Genomic DNA, 27,029 nt, shown 5'->3' with positions numbered 1-27,029 from the left:
TGACCACATGATTGATATTGTGTGTCTGAACAGACTGGTGTGAGTTTGTTGTTGACCTGTGAAGATGTGTTTTACAGGGGGGCTTGGCTTGATGAATTTCTCTTGGTTGTGCTAACATTGAAGCTAACTCAACAGCATAGAAACTCTAGCTCCTAAAAACTGATATCCTGTCTTCAGAATAACATACCCTTAGGCAACATCCATATTCTTATCCCTCAGTAGATCACATTTCCATATTATAAAGACAAACCTAAATCAATATGAACTGGCTCACCTGAATGGTCCAGTCTTTATTTATGTTTTTCTTTTTTTAATTGTATAATTCCTTCCCTGGAGCAGCACATGATCCAATTAGGTCGAACTTTTATGATACTCATTTATAAGAATAAAAATGGTAGCATAATTGATCCAAACTAATGCAGCACGATTAAAACCATATATCTACTCCAGTTTAGGTATGTGTAATGATGGTTGGCTAATCTACTAGTTGTCCAAAAACCAAATAGATCCTTTTGAAAGCATCTTTATGTAAACCCCCCTCCTAAGAAACACATTTGATTGAGTTCAGTTAAACCAAAACCAGCCCAATTAAACAGGACTTCCTAAAAAAACAAAGAGTTGATTATTGTTTGGGCGATCTTGAAAATATGTAGCTTTGCACATTCATGTTACAGTTTAGAATGATCTTTGTATTAAAAGAGTAAAATAAATCCCAGCCAACACCTACTCAAAATGTAAACAATTAAAAATAACAAATAAATTAATTAGTGCTGTCACATCGATTAATCGCGAGTAATTACATCTAACATTAAAGTTTGTGTTTATATAATGTGCGTACAATATATTGTTTATATGATTATATTTATATATTATATGTATGTGTGTGCGAGCGTCTGTGTGTATACTATGTGTGTATAATATATATATGTATACTGTGTATACATATACAAACACAAACTTGTATGTTTGACGCGATTAATTGATTTGACAGGACTAAAATGAATACATGAATAGAGAATACATCTTACTCAATCCTTCCTCAAAGTTCGATATCTTTGTATATTAACTACTATAATTAAACACAAAACTTTAGAATTCCATGGAATGGATTTAAACAAAGTTAAACAGCATTACATATATTGGCAGCTAAAACCATATTCAAATTATCCAAAACATTTAATAAACACACATAGTTGTGGGATGTGTAAATGATGGCTGTTCCAATTTTAAGGGGATCTCTGAAGCTCTCTGAGAGCACAGATTCCATGTGGGCCTGCTCATAGCAAAAGCAAAACATGCAGATCCCACAAGCAAGAGTTTGCGGCATCTGATATTGGGCTGACTTTCCAATCTTAAAGGTTAAACTTCATTACCGACCTTGCGGTAGCCCAAAAGCACCACAGTTTTGTTACATCACCATATTAAACCTCTTAAGGTTTGAGTCAGGCTTGATAGGAACACTTCCCACCACACAATAGGAGATTAAAAACCTGAGGCTTTGAATAGAGCAAACAGCACATCCCTAAAGCCTGAAGCTCAAGATGTCAAACCTCCGCTCCACTAAATGAGAACACTTCTCACTGGGGTGTATCTGGAGGGGGAGGTGAACAGCTCTCAACCACAATGTCAGAATCTAACAATCAGGTGCTGGGAATTGTGTGTTTGTAGTAGTGTGTTTGTGTGTGCTGTGTCTGGTGTGGGGTTACAAAATGCCTTGCCTGTAATCACTGAACGGTGAGTCACTGCTTTCTCAGCTGAACTCCAGAGTGGCACACTACACTCACACTGCCCTACGAACCTGTGATGTCATTAAAATAGCATAGCACAGACATTTCAGTCAGTGTAATATTTGTAAATCATTGTCATTCTTTTATAGATGATGAAAGTAGTGCTTGCACAATTCATCTAAATGAAAATGAAATTGCGATAGGGCTTGGTGCGGCTTAATTAAATAATATGTGAAACACTGTGTGTTTCAGAGTGAAGCATGGCACTTTGTTCTTTTACACACGAGCGGCTCATAATCCACTGCCTAGTGTCTCGTCACAGTAAATCACAGTAAATACTGCTTTGCACAAACTCATCTCTGCATCTTCCTTGAGTTTGAGTTGCGTATAAAGTGCATTTGGGAACGTAACGTGCTAACCATCTTCCCAAACTCGTACGAGAACTTTAGAAGCGATTATAAACTGTCATCAACTAAATATAAGCTTTAAAGTCTCCCTGTGGTTTTATGCCAAAATAAAAGCTTGATAGTTTAACATTCGAAATTGAATGACAGCCTTGAATACTTAACTAAAACTATTATTGTTAATTTTCTTATATTTTTTTTATTTTTGCAGTGAAATATTACAATAGTAATATTTATTATTTTGTTTAACATTTTATTTAATAATAATCATTATCATCCTAAATATTTATTACATTTATATTTTATAATATGTATTTATTAATTATTATTATTACTTTAGAGTCATATTGTGCAGCCCTACAATGAATCAAGCACAGCAAACCTGGAGCTTTCAAACACAAAAAAATCAAAAGAATTCAATCATAGCTGTAATTTATATATTAAAAAAAAAATCCCAATTAGATTCTCCAAACCATGCAGTCCTAATATAAAAGTGCAGTTACTAGGGCTGTCACTTTTTATTCGATATTCGAATATGCATTCGAACATGACGTGAAATATCCGTAATCGAACTATAAATAAACTAACCGGTTTTTAAAGTGCCATGTTTAGCGCATTTTTACAGTCTATGATTAGACCGTTTGTTTTTATTTTATTGTTTGCCATCTCATCCAATAAACGTATTGTAGCGTAAGCTCATGACCAAATCAAGCGAATAATAGCCAATAGCCACCCTGTTTTGAAAATGGAAGATATAACGCACAGAACGGCCAGCCTGAGCGGACAATTTCTTCCCCCACAACTCATCTAAAAAGTAGTGTCTGGAAATGGACAATCCGATTGATGAATCCGAACACGGTGTTTACATGAACGATACATAAAGTATAGTGCGCGTTATAGCCTATGTCACAAGATTCAAATCGGAATTGATTTTTTTGACATGCGCACACTGCACGAATAGTTCGCGCATAACTATTCTCCTCTATTGGTTCTTTATTTGTTTTAAACAGCAGACTTCATATTTATCCGTCTCTGGTCATGATTTGGAGACGATGAGCATGATTTGCCGTGCTGCTTATTGATCACGCAGTAAAACCCTGCGCCCAAAACCAGTCATCTGTGGATGAGAATCTGAATATATTCGAATACATTGCTTGATATTCGATATCCGTTCGAATTTGATTTTTCTCAAAAGTGACAGCCCTAGCAGTTACTCTGATGCACACTGCAGAGGAGACGATTATAGTATAATATAATCTGATCCGATGATAAAGCCACTCTCTGGTGCAGATTTAAGACTGACCCTGATGCCCTGTTTAGGGTTTCATTGCGGTTTATCCGTACAAAATCCTAAGCTACATGTTAGCTTCACATTCACTGTCACTGAGCAGTACGATGTGTAGAAGATAGAGATTTAAGAGCATTTGAATAAGTGAACATCCAATTCAGATCATATCAGACAAAGATATTAAACATGGTAGGAGGTGGTTGATGTCCTTGTGATGGTACAGGCCATCAGACACAACCCCAATGCACACAGCAAGGGGGAATTTAGCAATTATTTCCCCTTAATGCACATTGACAACAAAATGACAGTGCACCACATTGACCACACATGCACACGGGCACCACAACGGCAGAACAATCAATGTTCATCCCAAATTCGAGCATAAATTTAGTCTCATGGTGCAGACTGACAAATGATAAAAGTCTAGGCGACTGCAGGTCTGGTTTTCATGCCTGACCATGTGTGCTAGAGTACATCAGCCTGCTGACACTGCTGCCCTGCAGTGCAGACATCACAGGGTGAGCAGCATAAAAAAAGACATCCGTCACCCTGAGCCGGCAGGACCACAGCTGCCTAGATAGGCACAGCCCAGTCTGCTTTGTTTACAGACAGACCCCAATCACAGGCTGTTCCCCCAAACCCAATGGGCTGCTATCTAGATTCCAGACAGTATTTTAAAGGGCATACATGATGCCTAAAATAACATCTAGGTAAGAAGCTCACATCTCCACAGAGAAGAGGAAGTCTGATGTCATAGGACATTACACTAAATCAAAGTGGAATGCATCTTTGAAGCCCAAAAATGCTCTACTGAGGTGTCTGACTAAACAGAATTTTTGGGTCCATGCACCAATAATGCTGTTTAGGTAGGCAGTTCACATCTCATCAGTCTTTTGGCAGCTATCATGGGAAACTGCAACAAAAATGAATAAAGTGAAACACATGTATGCCGCCCAGAAGTCAAAAGTTTTTGAGAGACAGCCCAAATCAACATCTATTTCTATCTATCTATCTATCTATCTATCTATCTATCTATCTATCTATCTATCTATCTATCTATCTATCTATCTATCTATCTATCTATCTATCTATCTATCAATGCTGATGGTAATCTCGTTTAACAGCCCTAAAACAGCATTTTTCATTAAGTCTTGAGACAGCACTATCTTTTCAATGAGGCTGTCGTAGGACATTTCGAGTAAATCTAATAAAGCAAGACTTAACACAGCTACATTGTTCAAGGATTTTAAGGATATGACCGTGATGGTCACATGCATGCAATCCTTTTAAGTTCCTGTCACTATCCACAGCAGATCTGATCATATATTCAGCTGTCAGCACAGGTTAATAGCCTTGGAAAAATGGATGAATGAGTCTGAATGGGCAGTAATGGTGACCAAGCAAAGCAGATAAGCTAGCAAGTTTAGTATACAAAAACTACTTAAAACGCAACACTATTCGCTTCTAAAAAAATACCTTAAGGATGATGTTCCTCAAAATAGATCAACATTATGAGAAAACGATGGAGTATTTCTCACATAATATGCCTGTGTTTCTGAGATGGTTAGCAGGCTAGCTGCATTACATTAACAGTTTAACGTTACACTCTGAGCATTTTCACCTCAAAAAATCTGATTTTAAAGATGATATCCTCCGTGTATGGTCACAAATCAGTGCTCTATCCTGTGTTTTAATCAGTAATCGGAAAATAATTGAAGTATATATGTGTAGTTACGTAAAAAAAAAACATCACGTATTTCACGCATCCATCCTTCCATCGCCCCTCAGACTGGCTGAATTCAAGCGCGAGACCAGCGCAAAACAAGCGCGAGACGTGCGCGCGATTTACCTTGCTGGAAATCCTTTACGCTCCCGCGTTCATGAATTCCTCGCCGAGATAAGAAATAAATGTTCTCTAACAACAACAGCAGTAATCCAGATGGGTTAAGTCCGAAGAAAACACGTTCACACGCCGGCCTAAATCATCTTCGAAGTCAGCATCATCCATGTCGTTGTTGAGATCCCCGGTGAAGCTGCACAGGCGGAGCGGAGCGGAGCGGACTGACAGCGGCAGTGCCAGCATATCCCATCCCATCCCTCTCCGCTCTCAACGCGCTGTTTCACAGGGACCGCTGGCCTGCGTCCAGCAAGCAGATCCGCACAACACTATTCACATACACACTCACAGTTCCTCCACAGCAAACCCCAACCCCTCCTCCTCCTCCTGCTCCTGCTGCTCTTCCTCCGCCTTTCCCCCGTGACACCGCGGAGCGCCTGTGATCCACAGCAAAACGCGACGCACACACTAAACAGTTCAGCCTGACATTACCATCAGTTTACACCAGTCTTGTTTTTGTTGTTGTTGTTGTTAACAAAACTTAAGTGTAATTTTCGTTAATTGAAAAGAATCTGAAATGAAATAATATATAGCCTATAAAAACATTTTTTAAATCTAAATTTTAGAAATTAGAATCAGAAACGGCAACTAACTGAAATAAGTTGAAGTTATATATATGTATATATATAATATTATAGATACAGATATATAGATATAGATATATATATGTCATGACAACTCTCTGAGAGATTGGCATGCAATAGAGATTGGCAATGTTATTCTATGTATTTGGTCTTGGTGGAATAGATCTGCTGCTGCTGCTGTAGAGCAAGTACCACGACTTGCTACTGCCATTGCTGTGAGCAAGTAAGACATGCTGCTGCGGATGTAACATACATGAAATAAACCCCTGCAGCAGATCTTTATAGGTGGAGCTGGGGAAGATGAAGGGTTTATGAAAGCGCGCTGCAGACTGCTAACAGCAAACTACAAGTAGCCTATTTGAATGTTGAGCAATGTAGATAATAATGTGATCGCTACCAAGTGAGTTAAGGACCTTCAGCCTGTGCTATCTAGTTTAATGCCAGAACTTGGTAGGCCTAAAAGTACCATGGTAACATCCAAAAAGCATGGTAGCATGGTACTTTTTGGTATTTATTTATATCACCTCAATATTACAATCGGAGATCCTGTCCGTCATGTTACTGCTACAATACTTTTTGTAAGGATAACAAATACTATGGTTTAACAATGGTTTGGATGTACTATGGTAATGGCATGTTTTGTTTTGCTTTTGACAATGTACCCGACAATACCATCATATTCATTGAAATACTTTGGGGTATAGTGCAAAATACTGTCCATGTATATAGTATGAATATTGAGTACCATGGAGAATATCAAAGTACCACAGTATTACCATCTGATAATATGACTGTCAGGAATTTTCTGCACTGTGGAAAAAAGTCCTGGTTGTGTGTGTGTGTGTGTGTGTGTGTGTGTGTGTGTGTGTGTGTGTGTGTGTGTGTGTGTGTGTGTGTGATGCTGACCAATGACTAACAGACCCACATCTGGATTTGCAGTAGAAATGCAGAAACATTTGGGAATGGGTTGCACTCACTTTGTTTCTGCCTGACTTTCTTCCGCCCCCTCCGTTTCTAATTCAGATTTCCTTTCCCATTTAGTTTGGCCAGGGTAAATGAAGAAGGGGGGAAAGGAGAGAGAAACGTTTGAAAGATGCTTTTCAAACCGAACCGACTGTTAGAGGGAGCTGATTTGTGTGAAATCCTTCACACAGACGCCTAACGGTCGTTTTACCGCAAAGTCAACATCACAGAGGACTCAATGAAAACTTTTACAAAAACTGGAAGGTGTTCTTCTTGTAAGGGTCATAGCCTGCATGCATAAATTCTGCATAATGATTCACAAGACCTATTTCTATAATTCTCAGAAAAATGAAGGGTAACACTTTACAAAAAGGTTTAATTTGTTAACATTAGTTAGATACATTAGTTAACATGAACTATGTGAAATCTTAGTGAAAGTAATTTGAACATTTACTAATGCAATATCTAGCAATAAACAGATTTATTTTTATTAACTAATGTTGACAAAGATATATTGTATCAAATGTATTGCACATTGTTAGTTCATGTTAATGCATTAATAACGTTAACAATAAGGAGCCTGATTGTAAAATGACACAAATAAAAATGTGTTCTTTGTGGGTTACGTTACATTTCATATTTTAAAAAGTTAATTCAGAGACATTTTTATCACTATGTAGAAGTAATTCAGCTTCTGTGGAAATGTTGTGCAATTACTTCACTCGGGTTGGTCTTATGTCTTAAGAAACACTACAAAAGCAAAGACAAAATAATAGAAGGAAACAATTACTGTATCATTCAACATTTTTAAATGACATTTCCTTCACTCACAAACTACATGTAAAAGCTCTTATGAATACAAGAGCATTAATAAAATGCGTTATCAGTTCATTAATGCTTAATTTAGGCAAGCATTGTTTAGTTAATGATTTACAAAGTGACCTTTAAACCACAAGACTAAAAAGAACGCAATTTTAACCATAGTGTGAAAAGCCAAACTACCGCAAGTTGCATATTGGGCCCCCAAACAACCAGGGGGCGCCCCTTGCTCTCGGTCAATGAAAATTTGGATTTAATTTGACTTGTTCTAACAGTTTAATGTGTTTCAAAGGTTTTTCCTTTACATATTATACTTTTTTTTCATAAAGTGCAATTTGTTGCCAGTGCATACGGAATACCATTGTCATTACTAATGTTTATTGATATTAAACTCACTGTATGTTGTTTGTTTACAATGAAACTGCTCTGGGGGCAGGGGTTGGGTAATTTCGACAGAGGCCTCTTCACAAAGTTTTGCTTAGGGCCCCCTAGAAGTGTATGAACTGCACTGCCAACGCATTCTGTCTTACAATGATACAGCACAGAATTTCCACAGCCCTTGGTTTAACGATTTTAAGCCTTGCTTTAAAACGCACTTGAACTATGGAGTGAAACACTGCACTGAGGGTCAGGATTTTCCATCTCTCTTCTTCACTCTCTCACGCATACTCATGGGAGGGCCTTTGAAAAGTAATTGAAAAACACTCCAAACATAATGCAATTAGGCTGCAGGCTTACGTTTCATTATTATCCGACTGCTGGTGATAACACCATCAATAAACAAACACAAGTATCTGAAGTCAATCGAATCTCAGTGTGTTTGTTGAATTTGATGACAGTCCGATCATTCATCTTTGATTTAAATCGTTATTGAGGTCATAACGATTTAAAGGTGGTGCAAGGTAAGCGAGTCACATCATCCCGGCTGTTTGTACGGCTGTTGATTTTGGACTCCCAGCCACAGCGGAAACACTACTGTCCAATTTAAACAGTCCCTCATGATCTCTCTGCGCTCTCTAATACATATTTTAACTTCATTTATTGGCTCCTTCCTCTGGGCACAGGTCCCAACAGTGTCACAAGAGCCCGTTGTTTAAAACAGGCAGTGTGTGTGTGTGTGTGTGTATTTCTGTGCGTGGACGGAGGTGAACATTTGTACAAAAGGAAACCCTTGATACTGTGGGGGCGTTTCGGAATAAATGAGAATGTCCAGGCTCACACGACTGTGACTGGGGAGAGAGAAGGTCTAAAATAAACTTCTGAAAGACCAAGCACAACTATGTCTGCCAGACCAAAGCGCACAATTTGTTTTAGACGTACAGTCTTTTGTGTCTAAATCGGCCAGAAGAGTACAAGAGGAAGAGATTGCGATGTTCTCTGAGAAAATGAAAGGCTGAAATTTCCTCAAAACGTATAAAAATATGGGAAACCGACCTCTCTTTCCGTCTCTATACAGGAAATGTGGTTCTGGTTAGGAGTCTCAGAGTTTGGTTATTTTTGTCTCGCTGCCTCAGGCTCAGAGACAAAGCGGGGTGTATGTGTGTGTATATATCGAGGGGTTTGTTATTTTTTCGGAAGGCGGTCACACGGGTTCACCCTTCAACTTCTGCGGACATAAGGACAGGTTGTATGGCTGACATAAACCAAATTGGATAGAGGAAGGATTGAATGCTATTTGTGTGTGTGTATACGTGTAGTGAGGTTGCAGCTGTGGCCTATAATGTCTGAACTAGATGTAAACAATGCTGACCTATAATTGAAGCAAGATGTAGTTCCCTGCTGCTCACATTCACACACACACACACACACACACACACACACACAGACTTTCATTTTTGTCACTTTATTAATCGTGCACTTTGTATTCATCAAAATATCCTAAAAAATGTATCAGTTTCCACAAAAATATTAAGCAGCATCACTGTTTTCAAAATGGATAATATTCAGAAATGTTTTTTGAGCACCAAATAATTATATTAGAATGATTTCTGAAGGATCATGTGACACTGAAGTCTGGAGTAATGATGCTGAAAATTGGGAAGAAGAAAGTGACACAGTAAACAATGCATGACATTAGATCTTGTTCTTGGTTCTCTGCATGTGGCTGTCACAAGACAAAAAACATTGTGTTGCAACGGTATTGTGTTTAACTGTATTAAAAAATGTCGCCTCTTGTGTTGTCCTCCCCCTTGTAGCACGCTCAAGTGACGATTCTCTGTCAAACAATCAACATTCTGCAGTGAGTCTAGCTCCACCCTTAAAGGGTTAGTTCACCCAAAAATGAAAATTCTGTCAGTAATTACTCACCCTCATGTTGTTCCAACCCCGTAAGACCTTCGTTCATCTTCGGAACACGAATTAAGATATTTTTGATGAAATCTGAGAGCTGGATCACTCCTCCATACTAGTCCATAGGCTTCTTCAGGGATTGAACTTGCCGGCCTTGAAAAGTTATTAAAGACATCGTTAAAATAGTCCAAGTGACTACAGTGGCTCAATCTTAAGTTTATCAAGCGACGAGAATACTTTTTGTGCGCAAAAACAAACAAAAATAACGACTTTATTTCAACTATTCATTTCCTTCTCTGTGGGCCTCGAGTCAGTTCACTAGTGTATTAGCGTAAGCTTCTGTTGTTGTACGTCACACGCATCACGCACATGACCAGCGTCGGCCAATAGTGAGCCTACGTGTGACGTAGCTCTACGGAATCACACTACGTTAACTGACTAGTGGCCCAAAGAGAAGGAAATGAATAGTTGAAATAAAGTCGTTATTTTTGTTTGTTTTTGCGCACAAAAAGTATTCTCGTCGCTTGATAAACTTAAGATTGAGCCACTGTAGTCACTTGGACTATTTTAACGATATCTTGAATAACTTTTCAAGGCCGGCAAATTCAATCCCTGAAGAAGCCTTTGGACTAGTATGGAGGAGTGATCCAGCTCTCAGATTTCATCAAAAATATCTTAATTCGTGTTCCGAAGATGAACGAAGGTCTTACAGGGTTGGAACAACATGAGGGTGAGTAAATACTGACAGAATTTTCATTTTTGGGTGAACTATCCCTTTAAGGTACCGGACTACTGCGTTAGGTCCCCCAACGGAAGGGTCCCAAAAAAGTGGTACGGTACGGTTCAGTATTTTGGTACCATTCACAACTTCTGACAATCGAAACGGAAATAATTGCGTATCATACTGTACTGTACCGTACCAGTTTAGTCATTCATTATTTGCCACAGTCCCTGATTTGTGTCTCACCTCTACCCTGTTCCATTGATTATCATCCTCAGTGTATTTAAGCCTTCTGTCTTTGTTTGTTCTGCGTCATGCATCTCTTCCTTTGGATTATCAATACAAGCCACCGTTGACAGTTAGGCCTGGTTTCACAGACAGGGCTTAGACTAATCCAGTATTAGACTAAACTTAGTTCAATTTGAACATTTAAGTAGTTTTTATAAACATGCCTTATAAAAAACATTACTGGTGCATCTTGAGATAAAAAAAAATTGCACTGACATTTGAACTGTTTTCAGTTAAAACAGCTCAAACAGGGATTTTAGTCTGGGACTAGCTTAAGCCTTGTCTTTGAAATCGGGGGTTAGTTTAACTTCAGAGACTTAAAAAATGGACCCTTAAAGGGATAGTTCACTTGTAAATGAAAATTCCCTCATCATTTACTCTCCCTCATCTTGCTCCTTTCTATCTTCCGTGGAAAGTTTACACTTGACTGCACTTTCACAACAAAAGCATAAATACAGGCCATAAATCTCCTGTGTGTTATACAGTCATAAAATTTCCTTTCCGTAAAATAGGCTCTTATATGTGCCATGTTCTCATCATCTTCTGCTCAGGGGCTGGGGGCGGACGAGCAACAGGGCTTTGGTGGGGTTCGGTGTTTAGGGTGTAGGATGCTGGCTGTGGGTAGAGGTTTTTTTTATGAATAATCTTAGTGGTAAACCTCCTTTAAATCACATCAAAGATCCCCCACAGTCTCTGCAATGAGCCCTTTGTTGATACTGAATTTGTGTAATTCTATATGGAGAGTCTTTACAGATCCAGGTGTGAGTGAGGTTAACAGCAGAAATGTATAGTATTTTCTTCATGGGAAAGTCGTAGATGTATTAGCTGTGGGTCATAAAAGAGTTTTGGATCTTTAAAGAGATAAATGGACTAATTGTGCATTGTAAAATAGTTATCCGAACAACGTTTTTGGGATGGACACCAAAGCACCTGTGTATTTACTGCGGTGTATGCTATTGGACAACTGAGGATCATAACTGCACTCAGATGTATGTGAGAATGTTATTGAACGCTCTAAAGAGACCTGTAACTATATAGAAGCCAGTGCAGAGAAGACCGGGAATGACTCTTTTTGGGCCTCGTGTCAGCATGTGTGTGTGTTATGAGGGAAGAAAATGTGTTTCCAGTTAAATCCAGGGGGAAAAAACCAACACACACCCACATGTAAGCACTTCAAACGTGTGTGAGATCTCTCCTGCTGTAAAAAGCTGCAAAGTTTTGCTCCCATCTGGCTGTACACACACACACACACACATATACATAACCTAAACATCTAAAGCTTCAAGCCTAACACACCCACACACGCAAATATATCCCAGCATATACTTTGGAAACACATGTGACAAATAAATAAGATAAACAAGACCCGATAAACAGCACTTGAGTCGATAAAGTTTACTGAAACATACTGGAACATATTCATCTATAGTTTTAGTTGAAGGTTTTCACTGTTTCGGTGTGATTGTAAAAGCCTCAGTGTTGAAAGCTGAGTCATTCTGTTCTCAAGCCCTTTTGAATATTGATTGAGGGTAGAACTACTGAATGCAAATCCACCCCTGACAAAAAGAAACCAGCCCTGCTGTGAATATGTATGAGAGAGAGAGAGAGAGAGAGAGAGAGAGAGAGAGAGAGAGAGAGAGAGAGAGAGAGAGAGAGAGAACATGGACATGGACATGGAAGCTAAGTATGAATTTTGGTAAACTATTTGGTGTTGTATTCCTATATGTATTCTTTCTTATCCTAGATACTCTTCAGTAGTGATGGTAGTGCAATTTGCTTTATATAGACTACTTGCTGGGGGAGATTGTTTAGCTACTCTTTTTGTAAGTTACATCACTCCACCAGTAGGTGGCAACAAGTGAGTCACTGAATCATTAAATCAAGCATGCCTGTCTTTATGAGTGACTCAACGAATACGAAATTGCATCCACTCTTGAGTACTCAGGGCTCCAGACTAACTTTTCCACTGGTTGCACTGGTGCTACCAACTTTCTCAGTTGGTCGCACCAGCATATGATTTGGTCGCACCTTCTTTTTTTTCTTTTTTTTTGCTACATGCCATGGGATTAATCAATGCATGCTGATGAATAGTGGTTTTAATGGACCAAGGCTAGCAAAGGCTTTCTGGGTTGCAGCAGAAATACCTGTAATATATTAATTATCATTGCCAAATTTCAGGATTTTCATGGATTTTGGACTGTAATTTTAATCTGTAATTTTAAGCATTTTACATTTGAATTATATACAATCTATCTATTTACATTTGAATCATATTCAATCTATCTATCTGTCTATCTATCTATCTATCTATCTATCTATCTATCTATCTATCTATCTATCTATCTATCTATCTATCTATCTATCTATCTATCTATCTGTCTATTATCATCTTTCTATCTTTTAAAAATCATTAAACATTCAAATATATGCATTACATTTTAAAAGATTAGAGTATTATAATAAACTGATACAGATTTCTCGTTATCAAAGTTTATAGTTGTAACAAAAAGCAGAAATCTCACACTCCTTACCTTCTGCATTTTATAATAATTTCCTTTTCCTCTGTCGAGCGATCATGAGAGTAATCGCTCGACAGAGGAAAATATAACCGCTGAAAAGACGTAGGAGGAAGGGGCTCTGTGTTTCGTGAGACCATTTTTATCATTTTTATATGCCTTAATTCGTGAATTCGTAATTGGCGCGTTTCACCATCAGTGTGCAATGCGTGTGACGTCTACGTTCGTCAATAAATAAACTGCACGTGTCTTGCGGAAGAACATTGTAGACGGAACTTCTCTCCGTTAATGTCTATGGCGAGTCACGCAGGCACTGGGCAACTCCGCAGCCGAGACGACCCCGGGATAAAATAGTCCGAATATAAACACTTATTATAGGCGTACCGTAGGGATTCAGTAAGTCAAAAACACGGTTTGGAAAATGGATTCATGATGTAGCCTACTCGTTCATTTTAAACATAAGTTACGGACTGCAGCTGCTGATACAACGGCGTTCTGTTGCTCAAGCGTCCACTCGCACAAATGCGACCACATAACATTTTAACTCGCACATTCTCAAAAAATGGTCGCATATGCGACCAATTTGGTCGCAGTCTGGAACCCTGGTACTTATTCTGAATAAGTAATTACTTCAAAGCTGCTAAAAAAGTTTGTTCTATAGAGTGTGTGTAGTATGAATGTAATCTGGACATACTACATCCGCCATATTGTCATTGTGACCTACCAGTGTCAGTTGCGTCGCTTCACTGCCATCCAAAAATCCTCTCCCGTGCCCTCATGGGATAGTGAAGTGTCCATCGTATCAGGATCTCACCAAAAGTTGTAGGGTACTTTTTTGCCTACTCTTTTATGAGTACTGTTAATTAAGGCATGCTTCCTTTGTCACAAACTGTTTTTCGCCTACTTTTTAGTAGAGTTTACTTTACGAGAGTTCAAGAGATTTCCACGACGCATGCGCGAGAACTGAGAAGAGGACGTTCTTCTTCTACTACTTCTTGTTCAGTTCTCGCGCATGCGTCGTGGAAATCTCTTGAACTCTCGTCTCAGGCCCACAAGGAAGAAAAGGAATAGTTGAATAAAGTCGTTATTTTTGTTTTGTTTTTCCGCACAAAAAGTATTCTCGTCGCTTGATAAACTTATTGTTGAGCCACTGTAGTCACATGGAATATTTAAACATTTTCTTCAATGACTTTCGGGCCGTCAAGTTTCAATCCCTTATGAAGCCTATGTAGCAGTGATCCACCTCTCAAATTTAATCAAAAATATCTTCATTTGTGTTCCGAAGATGAACGAAGGTCTTACGGGGTTGGTACAGCATGGGGGTGAGTAATTAATGACTTAATTTTCATTTTTGGGTGAACTATCCCTTTAAATGAAAAAAGCTTTTGGAAAAGTTGTGCTATAATTGTCACCAGTCATAGAGAACAAAGAAAGTGTGTAAGTCTATGCATAACATGAAGATTGCTGACTCAGGAACTATATGAACCGATAAATGAGATCTCCTCTCACATGACTATGTGTGTCTTTAATTGTGTGTATGTCAGCACAATCCTCTGAACGAGTCTCTGAGAGTGTGAAAGTGTGTGTGTGTGAACTAGGACCTCAGTGAGTATATGAGTCAGTAGAGCAGCAGAAACGATCCCTCACCCAACACAAGACAGAGAGAGCTTACAACAATCGAGTCTATTCCTCCTCCATCCAGCCTCTTACACACTCTGACCACAGACCACATCACTGCTCTCACCATATACAGCATCTCGTACCATCATCTTCACAGGCCGTGTATGTTTGTGTGTGTTTAATAAAGGGCTCTCCTGGGAATGATGATCTATTGAAGAGGAAACATTATCTAGGAGTGGTCTTAAAGGAACGATGTCATCATTTCACCGTCATGCTATTCTACAATTCTGTGGCACTCAAAAGAAATTATATGATTATTAAATGTTAGACAGAGAAGGTCATGCTGCTCTTAACAGTTACGGATGCTGTCAATGTCCAAACACGACCAAAAACATAATGGTAGTGGAGTGGGAGATTTTCCAACAATATTCAGTGAATTTAATCTGTTACTCATATAATCCTACGTGGAATGAACTACTTTTATGTTGTTTTTTGTTTGTTTTTGGACCCTGATTGAAGTGAGGGTGAGTAATCAATGAATCAATGACAATTTTAATTTTTGGATGAACTATTCCTGAAACATTCTATTTCCATCACTCATTCTCAGAGTCATTTTCCCATGCTATGTGTTTGTTGGAGGAATGCTTTCATGAAGCACCGTTGGCTATTTCTGTATGAGAGAACATCTTTAGTCAGTCAAGCATTCTTGGGATTCTGGAGAAACTAGAGCAATTTGGAGCTTGTTGATAAAAGAACTAGTGAAGGAGCATTCTGGGCCACACACACATCTGCAGTTTATTTAACTGAAATGGATCTGTGAATGGACTTCAGGTGTTCCTGGATATGATGGACCCCCCACGATAAACACACACGCACACTAGGCTCTGCTTTGACAAATGTTTTTATTCCACTAGAGACACTCTATTGCTCCATTCAAACACCTACTGAGCCGCCTATACAGTCTGTTTCAAAAGTAGAAATGTAATGCTGCCTCATTTTGACAATATCTGGTATAAATGTCAATTATAAATATTTATTCAGTTACTGCAAAGAAAAGATAAAAAAAGAATCTTGTGGATGGATGCACCAGTATTAAAATGCTAATACGATAATTATTTCCATGTTAGGTTTTCATGATAAATGGTTACTATTAAAATTGTAATACAATTCTGTTTAAATTAAATAAATAAAAACAGTAAAAACATAAAGCAACCATTTTAAATGCTACAAGTGAATTTAGGCATCACAACATATAAAGTTGCAGTGTAGTTACCTAAAACTAAAACAATTTAATTAATTTTCTGCAATTGAAATAAAATAGAAAACAATATTAGCTAGATGAAAAACTTGAATGGAAATTAGAAATGTTGTCTTTGGCAACTAACTGAAATAAATAAGTTTAAACTGAAGTACTAAAATGACTAAAAATAAATGAAAGCTAAATAGAAATATTAAAAATACTAATAAAACTGACCAAAAAAATACCAAAAAAAAAAAAAAAAAAAAAAAAAATCAAATTAAAAACGAAAATATAAAAATCAAAGTTAATTCAGTAAATACTATAATCGTCTATAACTGAATTAACACTGTAATGTACATTATGAAAAATGTATATTCATTTTTAAAATATTAAATATTGCATTTTGAATTTTCTACAACAGCCAATATTTAAACCTAAAAAATCTCATGACTTCCACTAACCGATGTGGTAACAATAAGTTGTGCTTTCTATTTCTATGCTAATGAGCTTCTATTTCAGTAATTATAACGCTGTCTTAGAAACTATGAAACAAAGACAATATGTGACACTGAACCTCCTTCAACAAGAGCTTTATACGTTTAATAGTACATTTCTCACACGCACAGTGATGAGTACATTATTGTGTGTCACTGTCATAGTAGAAGTGGGGAGTTTCCACATATCTGTTTCTCTCCCACTCATTTATAATTAAACAAGTGTAAATCAATCACTTTGACCTGGCCGATGCATAAATGCCCATCTCAACAGTTTCTCAAAGCTGTGATTGGTATGTTCAGGTCAGGTGTGAGAACTGAGCCCTGATTGGCTCAGTCTCTGATTGGCTGTGTTGTCACTGCAGACACAATGAACTTCATGACCCATCACATAGTCTAACCAATACACAGAATATCAAACAGAAAGAGAGGAAATGAGCAGGCCAGCTGCCCTTGACTACCCTTGATATCACTTTCTCAAACAGGAAGAAACGACATCCTTTCACACACAATTAAAGTCAATGTGAATTGTAGTTTGCAGACCATTTTTATTTATTTATTTATCAGGAATTAATTGCATCAATAAAAGTGGAAACTACATACAGTAGCAGAATGGAACCAGGCCTGAGTGTGATTTTGCTAAAATACCTACTGTAAATAGTTTTTACACTCTTCATATCAGAGCAGATCTGTACACTCACGTTCAAAAGTCAGTAATTAATACTTTTATTCAGAAAAGAAGCATTCAATTAATAAAAAAGCGACAGTAAAGACATTTATAATGTTGCAAAATATTTCTATTCATGTTCTTATGACCTTTCTATTCATTAAAAAAAAATCCTGCGAAATGTATCACGGTTAAAAATATTATGCAGCATATTAGAATGATTTCTAAAGGATCATGTGACACTGAAGACTGGAGTGATGATGCTGAAAATTCAGCTTTGCCATCACAGGAATATCACATCACATCCCATTTCTAATAATAATAATGAATAATGAATAATTTAGTTCTAATAATAATAATATCACAATATTACTGTTTTACTGTATTTTTATATTTATCAAATAAATGCATTTGGTGATCAAAGAGATTTTCTTTATTATTGTTATTATTTTGGTTATGGGTATGATGCAAACAAATTGGTGCAGAGACTATTTTCACTTAGAAAATGCTAGTAAATTTCACAATTCATTACAAAGAAATGGCAAGTATCACATCTAATTAAACGTGACATTTTTTAGTAAAACTGTTTTTTTTTAACTACAGTAATCTTTGTTTTATTTAAAACTTCAAAATCATTTTTACAGTGTGGCAGAAGCATTTTTTTTTTCTTTGGAATGACATGCACATTAATAAAATAAATAGATACAATTTTGATTTCATGTTGAACATGTATTGTACAACACACAGTCGGCTAAGCTTTGTATCGATACAGGACTAGCAGTGAAACAGAGAAAAGGGAAGACTAGGTGAATCTGATATGCAAATTAGCCTTGGGTATCATTCCAAAATGTTTAAACACACACATCTCTCTTCAATCCCTTTCCCCGTTTACTTTTCAAATACTAATATATCAGCATTTCAGCCTCCTCTTGACACCCTGATGTCACTAGTCACATGTATCCCCATAGTAACAGAACGTGGCTGCAGGTGCATTTATCTCTCAATTCCTGACTGGCACTAAATCAAATCTCATCTCAGCACACATCTTGTTCCTGGAAGCTGCATAAGTCAGCTCTGGAATTACTCAGAGCCAAGAGATCCTAACAACTGCTTTAGACTATATATACACGAGATACTTACAATAGATAAATGTATAAAGAACAAGTAATATTAAAGATATACTTTGGTATGTTTTGAAAAATACCCCACAGTGTGCAGTATGTACTAATTGTGCAAAGTATGCAAGTTTTCTGTGTGAAATCCCCTGACGGTCTACTATATATGCCAAATGTGCAGTATAGAATGGAGCACACTGTACTTGGTAATGTATCCCACAATGCAACATGCTCAACTCAGTGTGATGATAAATATAAACTGTGATTTTGAACATATATTTCTTATTATATGTTCTCATTCACACAATGAGGTCATTTGACAACAATATAGCTGTTTAAAATGTTTAGCAATGCATAATGCATATTCTTCCACATATATGTTTTAAAGAAATACAGTATACAGTATTCCGAACACAGTGAGTCTATGTGAAATCTTTAACCACACAAACATGTCATTCACGTGACTTAATTTCTGACTTACGTTACGTAATAAGTGTGTTCAGTTTAAGCTTAATCAGAGTAAGAGTGTGTTTGGATGAAACATTAAAACAGCCGAATGATGTGCTGAATCAGGTCATAGGTCACAGAGGATGACATGGGACTTTCTGACTGTAATTGGGAAAATGTTCTGGACTATGCTGGTTTTTATCTCTGAATATGACAACTCATGGCAGAGTTCAGCCAAAGCCTTCATCATTTTAACAGGACGTTCATTAAGAATCTCTTCCTATGTCACCCACCAACAACACTGGACTATTATAAGGGTCAGAGTTCAGCTGTGTCCAGCTGAGACACATTCAACTGATGAATCAAATGTATAAACAGTTTGATGATGAATTGTGTCTCAAAGTTTCACAAAAATATTCAGAACTGTTTAACATTAAAAACATAATTAGAAATGTTTCTTGAGCAGCAAATCAGCATATTAGACTGATTTCAGAAGGATCATGTGACACTGAAGAGTGAAGACTGGAGTAATGATGCTGAAAATTCAGCTTTGCATCACAAGAATAAATGACTCTTTAAAATACATTAAAATAGAAAACAGTTATTTTCAATTGTATAATAACATTTAACACTATTACTGGTTTTACTGTATGTTTGATCAAATAAATGCAGCCTTGTGGTGAGCAAGATACTTTTTCAAAAATATAAAAAAAAATCTCTCACACACACACGCACACACATTTTAATTTTTTCCTTTCATTTAATTTCTTAAATTAGAATCCACATTCTTTATGATCAAAATAAACTGTGTACGAATTAAACAAACAAACTTCTCATACATTATGTCATTTAGAGGTATATTCATATAGAGCTATATTTCTGAAATCCATTAGTGATAATGAAATATATACCAGGCAAATGCAATTTAATTTGAAAATTAATTAAGAAAGTGTTATTTTCTTTTCGGCTCAACTGGTGTTGATTGACAGAGATTTTATTTTATCCACATCACCATTATCCCAAAGAGACTTCATAATCATACTGCATAAAACAATATTCAAGCCACCTCATACTCACATTTCTGTGTTCAATCTAGCAAATCTATAGGTTAAAACCATACCATTCTCAGTTGTACCTGAGTTGTCTGGCAAAGCGTAATAGACAAATCATTTCCAGAGGGGCGTCACCAACGGACGTCGCGGATAGACCTAAACCCAATCAGAGCGATGAAGGAGATGACGTATGCAGAGTGGCGGAGAAACATCTCCGAGTGTTGTTCTTTGCTCGATTTTTAACGAAAATGAAACGTTCAAATCGCTTAAAACAGACGCGATAGCTGATTCGAACGAGTGATGTTCGAAGGCGGCATCCATCTTTGTAATGTAGGCGAAAATCTGCTTCAAGATCCCAGCGCTGTCGTCATCGTGTAAAGCCCGCCCCAACGTTTCTGATTGGTGCCTCGATTTCAACGGATTGGAAATGGGCTTGAATGAGCTCTTTGCCACTTTCAGAGCAAATCTAAATTTGCCGGAAGTTATCTGGGTTTTCCCAGGCTAGCAAATCTAGGGATTCCCTCATCTCATTGTGTGTGCGTGACCTGGCCTTGTGGGTAATACACACTAATCACATGCATTTTACTGTAATCCCGCCAGATTACACACATGCACACACACAGCAGGGAAATCCCATGATTAGAGAACTGCTGGATTGAGCCCAAATTAATCTGTCAGTTCACTTAATCAGTAATGCATGAGAGGAGGCTATTTCAATTAATCAATATTTATGCTCTATTATATGACTAATACAATCTGAATATAAATGGAAAATTCTAAGCGCGTTTGTGAATTAAACTCCCTCTCAATATGTTGCCTATATATATGACATTTTGTGTTTATCTCCAAGGGATTCTGTACAGTAGTATGGCAAATAATATTCACACAGGATATCTAAAAAATGTTTCTTACCCTAAAAATTCTAATCACAAAATAGGTCTCAACTTCAAGATAGCTATGAGCATCAATGGGGTACAATTAGAGACTTGCTTAAAAAAATTTAAAACAACAACAACTCATGACAATGTCCTGAAAACCATTCAAAACACCATAGCAACTGCATAGCAACCACCCTGGCAACCAGCCAAAACACCTTAACTGCATAGCATCCCCCTTGAAACCAATCAAAAATCTGCAGTAACCGCATAGTAACCCCCTAGCAACCAATCAGAACAATTTAGCAACTGCATAACAATGCCCTGGCAACCACCTACAGCATTAGAGATCCAAAAACATCTTGATATGTCTTAATCCGTGCTCAAAAGAAACTAAGTTGGCAACCAAATTCAAAAGATCTCAAAATAAACTTTTTTATTTTCTAACTTATTTATTTCCAAGACAAAATGATTCACATTCATGTTATAACTCTACGCCCTTGAGAGTTAACTTGAGCCTATTTTATTCCTCCTGAAGTATTATAGACATTTTAAGATGATACTTTTAGATGAAACATAATTGAGAACTGCTGTACATCTATTGAGAAAGCGCAATAAAAACCTGTTTGACTTGCACATTCATTTCATCACCTTTTTTCGGTTATAACCATTTTCAGCATCTGTCTCACCTATTTGCATTTTTGAATCAAAACAAACAGTTTAACGTTTCTTGCAGTTGCACGCTCCCACACGTTACCAAGCAGCATCTGCAGCCTTAATATCTGAAATTATAAGGCACTCAATCATATGATCAGTCCGTCAGCAGCAATGCCACACACATAAATGCACTCTGATCAGCATGATAACACGAAATGAAGCCAAAGAATGTGCAGAGATTAACAGACATTATGTTCTGGGAAAATACCATTGTGGATAAATACAGCTGTGGCGTATCAGTGTGTGTGTGTTTGGTTGCGTCAGATGTGATGTTTAGAGAATTCCAGTTTGGAATGAGACCAGGCCGAACAGCTCCAGAAGGCTCTTAAATTTTCCCTCTCTGATATCACAATGAGACGGGAAGGATCCCAGAGCAGCACGGCACATTTACCTGCTCCACAGCTGGGAAACAAACTGATGGATTGTGGACCGAAGGGAGAAACAGACTGAGAAGAATAGATGTGTGTCAGCCAGACCTGTGCTCTCTACAGAGTTTGAAGTGGAAGAGTCCACTCATTTGCAGCTGGAGGGGTGGCACGTTGCCATCAAACAGGAGAAAATGGTATTTCCCTCAAATTCAGGCCATGTCGGTTAAAAAGACGGAGGAAAACAGCAGGAAAGACTGCTGAACCTGGTCACACTGACACAAATTCAGACTCAATCTAAGAAAAAGGAAATTCCTCCCATGGTTCTCACCAGCACAACATCCCTTACAAAAAGTACCCGAGTGGCATCTATTAGCTTTGTTATTGCTAACTAAAATGAGTTAATGAAATATATTAGATAAAAAACTTAAAATTAGAAAACTGAAATAAGGTTAAAGGGATAGTTCACCCAAAAATGAAAATTCTGTCAGCCTTTACTGCACCCTCAAATTGTCCCAAACCTGTAGGAGTTTCATCAATTGTTTGGGTCCCGACATTCTTCAAAATAACTTCTTTTGTGTTTAGCAGAAGAAAGAAACTCATACAGAGAGACAGAGTTTACATTTTTGTGTGAACTAAGTCGAAATAGTAAAATGACTAAAACAAAAACTGCAAATAAAAATAAATTAAAGCTAAAAATAAATATCTAAAAATGACAAAAACGCATAACAAAATGACTAAAACCTAAACTGAAATTAAAATAAAAACTGAAAAATATAAAAATATAAAAATAAAATTCCATGGAATTTACATGGTACTTCCAATACTATGACAGTGATGGTATCAGATGGGAATACTATGGAACTTTTTTTTTTAACCATGGAAGTGAAATTTATGTACCATGGCATTTGTATGGTAATCCAAGGAACCCAGTAAGCAACCACTTTTAACACCCTAGCATCATACCTAGCATCATGGCGGCTAGTTTTACACGATCAAATGTAAATATAAACTACTAGTTTGTTAGTGACGTTCTATTACCTGTCCCTTTTATAATCTATATCTACTGTAAATCAAAATATCTGGGTCAGTAAAAGTGAGGACATTCACTCTGTCAGTTGTCTATAAATCAGAGCAGAATGTAAAAACACAACTAAACCATTTACTATATGCTGAGCACTAAACTAACCTCGGGAGTCTTCTGTCTTTCTCACATTCACTCGTTCTCTCACACACCCTCTGAGAGACACACAATTAGCAGCTTAAATGGAACAAAAGCAGCTCTATGGATGTGTATTACGACGCAGGAGAGAGAGGATAATGCCTTCACAGAGCCTGACGGACTGTGCTGGGGTTTAAAAAGAAGAGAGAGAGAGAGAGAGAGAGAGAGAGAGAGGGATGGAGAGAGACTTGTTTTTCTGGCTTGTAGAATGAAAGGAAAAGGGGAGAGGAGGGTGAAGGGGTCTCCCAAGGAAATACCTGCTGGATCAAACACTGCTGCCTGCAAGGAAAGTGCATGGGTGTAGAGATGTGGAAAGAATGCTTTAGGAAGCCCCTCCTCGTCTCCTGAATGTGCCACAATGTATGTTCATCATATTTACTAGCTATGCTAAAGCCATTATCGTCACAATCCATGTGTGTGTGTGATTTTATAGACACTGACACCATGAATTACACTGCAGACACAGAAAACACCCTCTGGCCAAACTCAAAGGTCATTTTGGGTGGTCTCTGTGAGCTTACCTCATAGGTTATACAGGGCTATTGTTTCTTTTTGTAATCTTGAGATTCAAGTGGTCATGATTGATGAAGAGGGTTAGAAGTCACTTGGCTTTTCATCTGCATGTACAGCTCTTAAAGGGATACTCCACCCAAAAATGAAAATTCTGTCATCATTTACTCACTCAAGTTGTTGCAAACCTTTATGAGTTTCTTTCTTCTGATGAACACAAAGGAAGATATTTTGAAGAACGATTGGAACTTTGGCACCATTGACTTCCATAGTATTTTTTTTTCTACTATGGAAGTCAATGGTGCCAAACAACTGTTTGGTTCCAATCGTTCTTCAAAATATCTTCCTTTGTGTTCAGCAGAAGAAAGAAACTCATACAGGTTTGCAACAACTTGAGGGTGAGTAAATGATGACAGAATTTTCATTTTTGGGTGGAGTATCCCTTTAAGGAAGAATGCATACTTTTGAAGTATAGTTTACCTATTTAAATATTAAATCAGGACAGACAGACAGATAGACAGACAGACAGATAGACAGATAGACAGATAGACAGATAGATAGATAGATAGATAGATAGATAGATAGATAGATAGATAGATAGATAGATAGATAGATAGATAGATAGATAGATAGATAGAGGCTCTGTTTCTGTAGGCTCTGTTACTATAGCAGCAGCCTGTCATCATACATCAACCCTGGAACAGACAAACACTTTTGCTATCATTTATTCCAACCCGATCACACTAAATGAGTCTCTAGAGCACGCAGTGTGTTTATCATGTAATTTATACGCGAAAATGAGTTTTTACGTGCATAGGATACACATGGGTTGGTTAGGGTAGGTTTAGTAGTGGTGTGGGGTGCGTGTGTATTATACGTTTGGGTAGAATTAGTGGTGTGGGGTGCGTGTGTATTACACGCAAATGAACTGCGTATCAAATGCACGCGAAAACTGCGTATAAATTGCACGATAATACACAATGCGTGCTATAGAGACGCATTTATGTGAGAACAGGCTGTTTATTCAGGTATGTCACAGCGAGATGGAAAACTTTGAGATTTGTCTGCTTCAGTCTGGTCTGTCCTGTTCACACAGTAGGAAGGTAGAAGAGAGACACAACCTGAATACTGATCTCTCTCGCTCACACACTCACATACAGATAGATGGAACCGTAGACTCCTGTGGAGAGCTGTTTTCATGACCGTGAGACAGTGGGTGACTCAAGCCCATAGAAACATCATAGCAACACTAATGTGCTTTATGGCGCACAAAATGTCCTGAGTAATGACTTTAAACAGGATGACAAAACCTCTAGAGTTTTACATTTTGTGAGCAAAATGTGAGTAGTGCATGTCAATGCAAAACTCACCAGCATTGTGGAAAGTGTTGTGGATAGTTGCGAGGGTGTTGCTAAAGTTATTAAGGAGTTGTAGGTCAGATGAGCCATTTCCCAAGTTTTTATGATATTAGTGGTCTCTAGATATGGTTAATTCTCCCTTTCACCCATTTTACTGTCTGCAAGGTGAAATTCTCCGTCAGATTTAAGGTTATCATTCATGTCTACAAACAAACAGTACGAGACGAGTTACACGAGAAAGTACTTAGAGTTAGGGGTTTATTCAAATCACTATTCTCAGTATGAGCTAGAGTTTAGTGATTCAAGTGATTAAATATTTTATATAAATAAATTAAATAAATAAATTAAATTAAATAATAATACATTTTATTTAGAATACCAATTAATATTTATTTTATATATATATAAAATACATGCCATTTAAAAAAGTATTCATTTAAAAAAAAGTTGCCATTCATGTTTCCAATAGTGTGAGACAATTTACATGTGAAAAGTGTTTAAGTATGAGCTCATATTGATACAGTTAAATAGTTTACATAAAAATACAAATATTTTTTAAAATAAAAAATAGTACATTTTATTTATATTGATTAATTAATATATATGTATTTGTATGTTTTAAAAATACATATACATTAATAAAATGTATTTAAATATATAAATATATATATATATATATATATATATATATATATATATATATATATATATATTAAATAAATCTAGTTATACAAAATGTATTTATTAAAAAAAAAAAAATAGTAAGGTGGTTATCATCTACGGATTTTTCACACTAGCCTGCTGTTCATACCTGATAGACGGCACGGACCAGGATGTCAGGAGCTCTGAGATGCGTATGCCTTAATCTTCTGAGGGCGGCTGAGGTCACATCCCATAATGCACTGTGCCTCACACACACACTCTCTCCCAGACTCATGAGCATCGCCTCCATGATGACAAACACACAGGTACACAGGTGTGTGGTCAAATAATCCCTTCTCAGCACAGGTGTGTGTGGGAGAACAGGTCCCCAGGTAATGTTGGTCTCCCTTTTGTGTTCTCCTCTTTCATTTTCTCATCTCTTCTTCCTTTAATCCTTAAAAATGCCCCATGGGAGACTGAGATTGTGACTTCTGTGTGACTCAAATCTCGTCTTGGAAATGAATTCGGTCTCACTGGTCTCTCTCTCTCCACTGCAGGACAAATTCCCAGAATAACAGCTCTTGGTTCGCCCAACACAAACATTCCCACATAGAGAGCACCATTGGTCCCTCTCTCCTTTTCTCAGTAGTTCTCTCTCCCTCTCCCCTACTTGTTTGTTTGTTTTAAAGCAACAGTCCCAGAGCAGGGCATTGAGAGGTTTTAAGCTCGCACAATGCTCTGAGACGCCCATCTAGGGCAGAGTGAAGGACAGTCGTCCCTCCCCGCAGGACAGATCCTGCTCGGGTTCATCAACCCCGGGCCACTGAAGAGATACCCGATATGTGTGTCTCAGCTTTCCCAGTGTGGTAGAGCAGCAGACAGAACAACTCATGGGAGTTGAAAACTCGTTTTTCCATAAATGGTTAGGATGACGTCCAGATTAAAGTTTTGGAGTGGGACATGTCATTTGTGCCAATGTTCTCAAGGCACCAATGTGCCCTATCCAGATTCAGTCACTAAACTACAGACTAACCGACAAACATTTACCTTCAAAACCCCTCCCACAACCCCAAAATAGTTCAAAAACTGTCCTGAACAATTCATACACTGTCGGCGCAAGTAGAGCACTGAAGAAGGGCGTCTAAAATAACGAAAGAGGACGATGACGTAACGAAAAGTAAAGCTGCATTTTTTGTGGAGCAGGAAGTC

The 27,029-nt window shown here is 37.5% G+C and overlaps 1 protein-coding gene across 10 annotated transcripts in view; it reads right to left on the bottom strand.

Annotated features, from left to right (window-relative positions):
* The window catches only part of frmd4a (FERM domain containing 4A), a 177,036-nt gene that overhangs the window by 57,318 nt on the left and 92,689 nt on the right, over window positions 1-27,029 (bottom strand). For 2 of the 10 annotated variants that reach the window (XM_056251174.1, XM_056251172.1), the window contains exon 1: window positions 25,990-26,324. The exons of 5 other annotated variants lie outside the window; for them this stretch is intronic. In XM_056251174.1, coding sequence (XP_056107149.1) covers window positions 25,990-26,130 — 141 coding nt within the window. In that variant the 5' untranslated portion in view covers window positions 26,131-26,324. Of the gene's footprint in view, window positions 1-5,268; window positions 5,621-25,989; window positions 26,333-27,029 lie in introns of those variants that run through there. 3 more of the 10 variants (XM_056251175.1, XM_056251173.1, XM_056251182.1) reach the window with 3 other exon arrangements.

Source organism: Rhinichthys klamathensis, unplaced genomic scaffold (genome assembly GCF_029890125.1).
Source record: "Rhinichthys klamathensis goyatoka isolate OS25496 unplaced genomic scaffold, OSU_Roscu_1.1 h1tg000078l_1, whole genome shotgun sequence".
NCBI lineage: Eukaryota > Metazoa > Chordata > Actinopteri > Cypriniformes > Leuciscidae > Rhinichthys > Rhinichthys klamathensis.
The sequence above is the reverse complement of the archived record's forward strand: the minus strand, read 5'-3'. Positions and strand labels throughout refer to the sequence as shown.